General features: G+C 41.4%; 1 protein-coding gene across 1 annotated transcript; it reads left to right on the top strand.

Annotated features, from left to right (window-relative positions):
• The first annotated feature begins 347 nt into the window (after positions 1–347).
• LOC101784848 (intron-binding protein aquarius) lies at positions 348–10,165 on the top strand. Its single transcript, XM_004984123.3, has 14 exons — positions 348–982; positions 1,073–1,165; positions 2,007–2,069; positions 2,374–2,460; positions 2,538–2,690; positions 2,771–2,928; positions 3,629–3,863; positions 3,967–4,077; positions 5,058–6,116; positions 6,209–6,472; positions 6,875–7,060; positions 7,544–8,695; positions 8,798–9,148; positions 9,251–10,165. Exons 1-14 carry the CDS (start codon positions 569–571, stop codon positions 9,629–9,631), a joined length of 4,707 nt encoding a protein of 1,568 aa, XP_004984180.1. The 5' UTR covers positions 348–568; the 3' UTR covers positions 9,632–10,165.
• The last annotated feature ends 237 nt before the right edge of the window (positions 10,166–10,402 follow it).

The raw sequence follows: 10,402 nt of genomic DNA, 5'->3' as shown, positions 1-10,402 counted from the left end.
TGATAAATATGTTGAAGTTTGACGTGTCCTGAATCAACTATATAAAAAGATCGAATTGTTATATATACGGGATAAGAATTAAGAAGTATTCTCTCCATTTCAAATTGTAGGTATGTTTCAAATTGGAACGGAGAGAGTATGGACGAAAATGAAGTTTACTGTATTCAGAATCGAACTGAAAATTTGTTCGAAGTTCCAAATTTTTTTATAAAGAAACTATAATCCTTACGCAAAAGGAAAGAAAACGTTCAAAAATCTTCACGCGACGTGACGACGCAGGACTAGCAATCAACCGACTATCCTCGAACAATCTCACGTGGGCTTTGGCTAAAACGAAGCGGGACTCTGTAGGGGGGCTTGTGCAGCTCGAGCCGGAAAAAATGGTGGCTTCCGGCTAAACCCCCTTCCTCTTTCAAATCCCTCTCCCGTCGCCGCCGGCGCCGCCTCCCCCGCCCCTCCCTCTCTCCTTCCCCGTCCCACTCCGGCTCCCACTGTCTAACCCACCACAATCGAACCCTAAACCCCGCGAATCTCGTCCAAACCCTAAACCTCGTGAGCTGCCCCAGCCATGCCGAAGGTCTTTGGCACCGGCGTCTTCGAGTTCCGGCACCCCCGCGCGGCGGAGTACCCTCTCCCCGCGGACGCCGCCCCCGCTACGACCGCGGCGCCCGACAAGGTCCCCGCGTCCACCGGCGGCGCCTCCATCACGCTCCTCGACATCCAGCGGGACCGCCTCACCCGCGTCGCTGTCGAGCACTGGGGCGCGGCCGCCGCCGCGGGGGCCTTCGATGCGGACCTCGTCAGGGAGATCTACGCCACCGAGCTCCGCGTCGAGGGTCGCGGCCGGAAGACCGTGCCGCTGCACCGCGTCATGATCCTCGAGGTCAGCCAGTACCTCGAGAACTACCTGTGGCCGCACTTCGACCCGGCGAACGCCTCCTTCGAGCATGTCATGTCCATCATCCTCATGGTTAACGAGAAGGTCAGCCTCTGCTCCGAATTGGATTGGAGCTCTTGCTGCTAGCTCGGGTGATTTCTAGGGTTTCTGACATGATTTGGGCCTTGTGTGCAGTTTCGGGAGAATGTGGCAGCGTGGACGTGTTTCCATGACCGTAAGGATGCTTTCAAGGGGTTCCTGTGGCGGGTTCTCAAGCTCAAGGAAGAGGTTTGTGTCGATTTTTATGTACTTATCTATGTGATTATTTTTCCAGTAAAACGATTATTCATGTGAGAACTAATTTAGGATACAATTGATTTCGGAGCTGGCTATTTGTATGCCTAGTTTATTCAGTGGATGTTGGATAAATCTGGGTGTTGTTATTTTAACACTCCTAAAATGTGGCGTGACCAGGATTGGTTTAGCTGTTCAATTGGTTATAAAAGCATTCATAGGCACATGTGATCTGAAGCCACTTAACTTGAAATTAGTGCGCTGCAGCGATTAGGATCTACAGTTGTATGCATCTCACTTTAGCCATAGTGTAATAGGTAGTGAGATGTAGTTACTGGCCAGTAGCCAATATTGTTGGTGATATAATTGAGAAATCAGATTGTATTACAAAAGCATGAGAAGTTTGGTGGTTTATATTGATTATATTGTGGAAATGACGTTTTCCTCACTTTGCTGTTCAATTATTTTGAGCTCCAGTTGAGTAGCTTGTGATGAGCATTCTTTCCCAGATGCTCCAGTATGTTCTTTGAATGTCAGATAATCTATTCAACTAGGATGTTATAATTGTATACAGGGCTGGGTTATAGAGTTGAGGCCTCGAGGGCATCAGGGGATTTTGGATTTCGCTGGTTGTGTTTTGTTTTACTTTTTTTTTGTCTTTTATTTCGCATATGAGCTGTTTTTGAGACGAATAGTTTGGTTGTATTTCTATCTCCAACCCAAAAGTTAAGTGCTTATGTCACCACAAATTTGTGTCTTCTGGACCATTTACTTATAAAAATATTATGATATTGCAATGTCCATACTGAAATTGTCTTGTTGTGTTAACTTACAGGAAAGGGCCCTTAATATGGCAGAGAAAACAAATTACCTCCTGTTCATGATAAATGCATTTCAGGTACTTTCTATTTGCATCACATGCTGATGCTTCATTTTCCCTATATATGTTGCTTTTCCTGTTCAACCAGACAACCACTGCATACTTAATGATATTGCGATGGACATCGTTATAACTTCTCTATTGAATTGTTCTATGTGCTGCTGATATCTATTTAAAACCTTTTTAAGTTTATGATCAGTTATTGGATTGCCCATATAGTAATTTTAAAATTAGTATGCAAGGCTTGTATATACCGTTTAACAGGATTGTCACCCTGCATCGACTTTATGAGAACTTAATTCTATTTTATGCTTCGCCGCAGAGTTTGGAGGATGAGCTTGTCCGGGAAACTATACTTCAGTTAGTTAGCCTAAAGCTGTGGAATACTCTTTCTTTTGGACGACTTCAGGTAATTTTACCCCTACGGATAGTTTCTTTTTTCTGTGCTTATTTTTGGGTTCTTATCTTTGTTTAAAACATATACAGATGGAACTCTGCCTTAACCCTGAATTGATTAAGAAGTGGACCAAAATCAAAAGAAGGGAAGCAAAGGAAGCAAAAAAGGCTGACCAACCTACCAATCCTTCTGAAACGCTCGAGAATAAATTCCTTAGGAATCTAATTGAAGAATTCTTGGAGGTGCACCTTTGAAGCTATTCCTTTTTACTCTGTTATTGCTACATATGAATTTGCTTAACTTCCATGAAACTTCCGTGTAGATTCTCGATTCAAAGGTCATATTATCCAGCCAAGATGGTGGTGAAGAATCTGTATTGAATGAGCCACTCGGTGGGCAGGTCGATGATTCTTGCGTCCTATATTGTGAGAGATTTATGGAATTTCTGATTGACATGTTGAGCCAGCTTCCTACTAGAAGGTATGTAGTTACGGATCTTGAATTGCCAGATAAATATAGATTGTACCAGGCTATTATAATTTACGTGCATGTTCCACATAGATGTAAGAACATGAGAACTTAACATCCTGTTGTCATTTTTTGCAAATATGTCTAGTTAGTGCAAGTAGGAGTCCCTCATGATATAAGCACCCATGACCCATCCACTTATAAAAGCTTTAGGGACTTGGATGTTCAACTGCCTTCATGGTACCAAATGAAACCTCTTGAAGTGGTCGCAGGATGCAAATTATATTCAGAGTGACTTCCTTTTGTGACTGTGCAGAAGTTTTCAATGTCCTTGCACATCAAATAATCATAGAACAGATGTGTATTTCCCTGGCTCTTTCCACCCTGAGCACTTCATAAAGACACATACCAGTGTATTTCCCTCCGTTCAAGGGTGTTAATCTTTCTGCTGTACAAACCTCTCATATTGTCATAACTGAACATCATTTCCTTGATCTGGTTTGTCTTTGTATATTCCTACATGGCCATATAAACTTTTCCATTGCATCTTTACTGTTCTTTACTATTGGAGAAAGCACAAAGTATATCTCCTAAGCAAAGAAATGTCATGGTTCAGTTAAATATTGCTGGCAAGTGGCAATATTGACACACCTTAGCTTATTTATTTACTTATATGTTATATCTTTTCTCACTTGTTGCTTATAATCTGCAGGTTTTTGAGGCCCCTAGTTGCTGATGTTGCTGTCGTTGCTAAGTGCCACTTAAGTGCACTCTATACTCATGAAAAGGGACGCCTTTTTGCACAGTTGGTTGACTTGCTGCAGTTTTATGAAGGCTTTGAGATTAATGATCATTCTGGAACACAGCTTGGTGATGATGATATCCTGCAAGCTCATTATTCTCGTTTCCAAGCTTTCCAGCTGCTAGCATTTAAGCAAGTGGCTAAGGTGTGCAATTTTATTCTTACTTTCATTTTTTGGTTTGGTCTCTTGTACACTAGTAGTATCTACTCGGAAGGCAAATATTAACATTTCATTTTAATCATTGCAGTTGCGAGATTTTTCCTTGTCTAGTATTGGTTCACTGCATAAGCGAGCTGACTTAACAAAAAAGCTGCTTGTCTTGTCGGATGTGGAACTGCAAGATCTGGTTTGTAACAAGGTGAGAATTTCAACATATTACTTTTACCTGTCTGTGTTTGTTGTCTATACATATTTTATAAGGCTCTTTTGTTGTTTGTACATAGTGTTTCCTTGACATGTGTTAGTGGATATGCTTTTTCTTCTTGTCATTTATGGTCTATTTTTTCAAAATTTGATGATAGTCTCCAAACGGAAGTTAATGTGGCAGCATGTAAAATACATGCGTGCATTTTGATCAAACATTTAATGACTGACCTGATAGTATTTCATTGGAATTTCCACGAACATTTGGATGGTTTTTTAAGATTGGGTGCACAGGGGCACTTAATAGGCTAGATACACTGTGCCTTAATCTCTTAGAGTGAGTTGCTTAGCTCTACCTCTTAAACCCCTTGTTGATGAAGTTGCAATCTGATGAAGTGACTTTTGAGTCCCTTTTGCCTCACTGATCTAGGCTGATTAAGTTGCCTCCCATTTGGTTGCTTTTGGGAATAATTGAATATAGGTTCTGCACATGATATTGCCACCTACAAACAGCATTGAGATCTGACATGCACTGACTTCTTTAGGCCTATGAATATGTGAAATAAGAGACGGTTTTTATGAAATGGGTTTTCAAAAGCAGTAAACACCATCTCAAAATAAGCAGGAAATACATTTCCCATTTGTTAATTTACCAAATAAATACTTCTGATTTTCTTATTTCCTAGCATGCTATGCTGTTAAATGACATCAATAGTCAAGTGACCTTATGGAACAGACAGCCACCAGTCATAGAGGTCAGAGCAAGTTATCTTGATGGCAACAGATGCTCACCATTTATTTTAACCCAAACAACATATAAAGTTCCTTACTGGAGTTAGGTTAAAAGTTTTCCTTATGTTTCATAGTTTAGTATTTCCTCATTGCTTATTAGTGCTATGCATGAACATTTTATTTTACATACATGTATAACTGAAAGCATGCATTTTGAGGTGCTAACATGTCCTTTACAAGCAGCTCAAGTTAATCTCAGAGAAAGATCCATGCAGTGGAAGGCGTGATTTTCTTATAGAAGTCCTAGTTGCTTTTTTTGAGAAGCGGCAATCCCAAAAAGATGCAGTAAATGCACTTCCTCTTTATCCAAATGAGCAGATCATGTGGGACGAAAGCCTTGTTCCTAGTATTAATTACTCTGGAGAAGGCTGTCTTGCTCTCCCAAAACTCAATCTCCAATTCCTGACGCTTCATGATTATTTGTTAAGAAATTTCAATCTGTTTCGTCTTGAATCAACCTATGAAATTCGTGAAGATATTCAGGAAGCTGTTCCTCATCTACATGCTCATATCAACAATGAGGGAGAGACTGCCTTCCGTGGATGGTCCAGAATGGCTGTTCCAATCAAGGAATTTAAGATTAAAGAAGTGAAGCAGCCAAACATTGGTGAAGTTAAACCTTCTGCTGTAACTGCTGATGTTACTTTCAGCATATCGAGCTACAGGCATCAGATAAAATCTGAATGGGATGCTCTGAAGGAGCATGATGTTCTATTTTTGCTGTCAATCCGCCCTTCTTTTGAGCCTCTTAGCCCTGAAGAGGCTGCGAAATCAACTGTACCAGAAAGGCTAGGATTGCAATATGTACGTGGGTGTGAGGTCATTGAAATTCGTGATGAGGAAGGAACACTCATGAATGACTTCACAGGAAAGATAAAGCGAGAAGAATGGAAACCACCCAAGGGTGAGATGCGTACTGTCCGAATTGCACTAGATACTGCACAGTACCACATCGATGTAACTGAAACAGCAGAGAAGGGTGCAGAAAATGTCTATGGAACATTTAATATTCTAATGAGAAGGAAGCCCAAGGAAAATAATTTCAAAGCAATCTTGGAATCTATACGTGATCTAATGAATGAAACATGTGTGGTTCCAGAATGGTTGCATAACATATTCTTGGGTTATGGAAATCCTTCTGCTGCGCAGTGGATAAATATGCCTGATCTTCTGGAAGTTATAGATTTCAAGGACACTTTTCTTGATGCTAACCATGTACAGCAGAGTTTTCCAGATTATCAGGTAAATATTGACTCAAAATCTTGCTTCGTTGATGTGTATCTATTTTCACTTTCATCTTTGTTCTCCAAGATTCTAATGCTCAATTTTTTCAGGTTACATTTATCAATTCTGATGGTACAGAAAACCTGCATCCAAGCCCTCCTTTTAAGATTAGGCTGTCCAAGAAATTGAGGGAAAGCAGTCATGCCCTACCCGGCAATGTGAACTCCAGTTTATCTGTTAAGAACAACGATAATATGGCTGATGGTGAGTCTCAGAAAGAGAAACTAATTGTTGAGACTTACATTCCAGCTGATCCTGGGCCATATCCTCAAGATAAACCTAAGCAGAACTCAGTGAGGTTCACACCCACCCAGGTACCCTTCACACTCTGGGATAACCCCATAATTTCAACTGGTGCATGTCTGGTAACAAATGTGGAAGTACTAAGGCATATTTAGAGCATTTCTTGTGCGTGTTAGAGTGCCTCTGTCCTTCTATTTTATGCTAACCAGAACTTCAAAAAGATGCTTCATCCAAGTTCCAACTTTGAAGATCCAAAGTCAATATTTTATCTAAGCATACATAAATCAAGACAATGGTTGTCTGACTGGAACTTTAGTACATGACATAGTTGCCTCTTAAGTAAATAACATAACTTACATTTGACATATGTTTAGGCCCAGTATGTGTCCTGCATCAGTGTATTTTCTTTCAAGGTGAATGAGGATCTCATTCAGCTTAAAATTTCTGATACTGACAATATTCTTTGTTTGTAGATTGGTGCTATAATATCCGGTGTTCAACCTGGGTTGACAATGGTTGTTGGTCCTCCTGGTACGGGGAAAACAGATACAGCTGTGCAGATATTAAATGTTCTATATCATAACTGTCCTTCGCAAAGGACACTGATTATAACCCATTCGAATCAGGCTTTGAATGACTTGTTTGAGAAGATAATGCAGGTACTGTTACTGAGTATATATTATCTGTGCTCGTACCGCTTACCTAAATTAGTACTTTTTTCAAGAGGCAGTGGATCAATGCTATACTGTACTTTAATGTGAGTGACTAACAATTGCTGCTGCAACTGACTGGAGATTAGCTGAACATTCTCCCAGCAATTCCATGTAATTGTGTGTTTATGTGTTGTGATTTGGTCTGTCAATGGGAATCTAAATGAAAAAATGGTACTGTTGCTCCTGAGGGATTCCATATAAAATGTACCTGATGTCACATTTCCATGCATTATTGTTTAACATGTTAAAACACTATCAGTCTGTTCGTTTTCCTTGTAGTTTAACTGCCGTCATGAATCACTTAGATTCACTCCATGATAGATTGATAGGAGATATAGGTTTGTTATAATTTTGGAGATGTTTTGTATATGGCTATCGTTGCATTTTGTTTTGCTACTGGATATCTGATGTATTTTCTTTTTCTGCCAGAGGGATGTGCCTGCTAGGTACCTTCTCCGCCTTGGTCAGGGCGAGCAAGAGCTTGCCACTGATCTTGATTTTAGCCGTCAAGGTCGTGTTAATGCTATGCTTGTCCGACGGCTAGAGCTGCTAGGTGAAGTTTCTAAATTGGCGAGATCTCTTCGCCTTCCAGAAGATGTGGGTTACACATGTGAAACTGCTGCATATTTTTGGTTATTACATGTTTATGCTCGTTGGGAACAATTCTTAGCTGCCTGTGCGCAAAATCAAGATAATCCCACTTTTGTCAAAGACCGGTTCCCATTTTCGGAGTTTTTTTCAGATACTCCACAGCCTATTTTTACCGGTGAGTCTTTTGAGAAAGATATGCATGCAGCCAAGGGTTGTTTCAAACATCTTTCAACAATATTCCAAGAGCTGGAAGAGTGTCGGGCTTTCGAACTACTTAAGTCAACGGTGGAGAGAGCAAATTATCTAATGACGAAACAGGCGAAGATTGTCGCCATGACTTGTACTCATGCAGCATTAAAGAGGCGAGACTTTCTTCAATTAGGTTTCAAATTTGACAATTTACTGATGGAAGAAAGTGCACAGATATTGGAGATAGAAACTTTTATCCCTATGCTGCTGCAACGACAGGAAGATGGCCATGCTCGTCTTAAACGTTGCATTTTAATTGGCGATCACCATCAGTTACCCCCTGTGGTGAAGAACATGGCTTTTCAGAAGTACAGTCACATGGACCAGAGTCTGTTTACTAGGTTTGTTCGTCTTGGTATCCCTTATATTGAGCTCAATGCTCAGGGTCGTGCAAGACCTAGTATCGCTAAACTCTATAACTGGAGATACAGAGAGCTGGGAGATCTGCCTTATGTGCGTGAGCAAGCGATCTTCCATAAAGCTAATGCTGGGTTCTCTTTTGAGTATCAGTTGGTTGATGTTCCTGATTATAAGGGCAAAGGCGAGTCTGCCCCCTCTCCTTGGTTCTACCAGAATGAAGGGGAGGCTGAGTATATTGTCAATATATATATCTACATGCGCCTGATTGGCTACCCTGCCAATAAGATTTCAATATTAACCACCTACAATGGCCAGAAGCTTCTTATTCGTGATGTCATAAACAAAAGATGCAAGCCATGGAATATTGAGCCACCTAACAAGGTAATTTGTAATAAATATGGTGTTTGAGCTATGTTCATAAGCTAACAGTTTATCAGCTATTGAGTTTCTTGTACTTACTTCTGTTGGTGTTTTGATGCCTAGGTCACCACTGTGGACAAGTTCCAGGGTCAGCAAAATGATTTCATTTTACTCTCTCTTGTCCGGACCCGTTTTGTGGGCCATCTCCGTGATGTTAGGAGACTTATTGTGGCTATGTCCCGTGCTCGTCTGGGCTTGTATGTGTTCTGCCGGCGTTCACTGTTTGAACAGTGTTACGAATTGCAGCCAACATTCCAGCTTCTCCTCCAAAGACCCGATAAACTTGCCTTGAATCTTGAGGAGTGCACTCCATTTACAGAGCGACCTTTGGGGGAAACTGGAAATATCCATTATGTTACTGGTATTGAAGACATTGAACATCTTGTTAAGTTCAGACTGGAACATCTTAGTCAGGTACATCGTCCAGCACATCTCTGTGAAATAAAGTTTAAATCTATCTGTTGCTTTAATATTTTAAAAAATCTGAGCCATAACTACAATTTTTCGGTGCAACAGATGCAATATATGCAGTATTATGCTCCTCCAGCAAATGAGCTACCTCCAGCAGCGCCAGAAAATATTGCTGATGTAGTACCTCCAGAAAACGGCAGTGTTCTGAATCAGCCAAAGGAGCACATGGCAGTGGAAGAAAATGGTGGTGCAAGTGACACCACGGTCAGTAACAAGATGGAGGAAGATGCGGTTGAAGCAAAGGATGGAACGATGCAGGAAGGAAACAAGATGAGTGAAGGGAATCGTGACGGTGACGTGGCTGCAAAGGATAAGGGCGAAGAACATGATGATGCAAATGACAAGATGGAGGAAGGAGATGCCTCGTTGAAGGACAAGATTGAGGAAGAAAATTCAGAGCCGAAGGACAAGATGGATGAAGAGTGAGGTGTGGTGGTGGCCAGTTCGGAAATTGGCGAAGGCTGATGGCCCCTGGAGATGTGGGCAGCACCAAGATATGTTGCGGCAGTTAATGATGGTAAAGGTTGTTTACTATCTTGGTCAGCCTGTGCAGGGAAATGTTCAGGCAACGGTGTCTTCATGTATCCCACATGTGTTTAAATGGTGTAGGAGGTTTTTGGCAGTTTGTCTGAATCGCTCGGATATCAGAGATTCGGAGCTAGCGTTAGCGTGCACAAAAAAGTTTCGTCAGGAGCTCTCTCCTTGACATGACTGCTCGAGCACACAGCCGGAACGTGATTTTGTAAACTTGATTGTTGTAATTTTGGCCCGACTAGCGTTGGAATTTTTGCAGATTTGATAGCCCTACTAGACTACTGCTGTCATGTGAAGGCATATAAATTAGGCCAAATGTTACCGAAAAATGGTGTTAAAAAGTTTTGAGCTCCGTGCTCGTCTTTACAGTGTATCTTGACAATTTGTTGCCTGAATGGCTGAATCTATGGGCAACGGTTCTCACAACATGTCGGGATTTTATTTACAGGAGTCACACAGGCAAACTTTGTTTTTGGAAAACTCACCCAGACTAACTGGCGGTACGTGTTTTCACTTCCATCTTGAATTCTTGAGCATTCGTATCTTCCCGTTTGCAAAAGAGGCGGCAATCAAGAGAGGCCACTAGACAAGCCTGCTATCGAACGGTGCACGGCGACGAACCGGCGGTAGCATCCGACGGTGTTCGTGTCATGGAGTCGGTCT

Source organism: Setaria italica, chromosome IX, assembly GCF_000263155.2.
Source record: "Setaria italica strain Yugu1 chromosome IX, Setaria_italica_v2.0, whole genome shotgun sequence".
Lineage (NCBI taxonomy): Eukaryota > Viridiplantae > Streptophyta > Magnoliopsida > Poales > Poaceae > Setaria > Setaria italica.
This window is presented reverse-complemented; position numbering and strand designations above follow the sequence as displayed.

What these genes read in the sequence shown, in the direction of transcription:
- LOC101784848 (XM_004984123.3), top strand. Translation starts at nt 569, where the DNA reads ATGCCGAAGGTCTTTGGCACCGGCGTCTTCGAGTTCCGGCACCCCCGC. An exon ending in TTTCTTTTGGACGACTTCAG is followed by an intron (nt 2,461 to 2,537) that starts GTAATTTTACCC and finishes AAACATATACAG; the next exon opens with ATGGAACTCTGCCTTAACCC. An exon ending in CATTTAAGCAAGTGGCTAAG is followed by an intron (nt 3,864 to 3,966) that starts GTGTGCAATTTT and finishes TAATCATTGCAG; the next exon opens with TTGCGAGATTTTTCCTTGTC.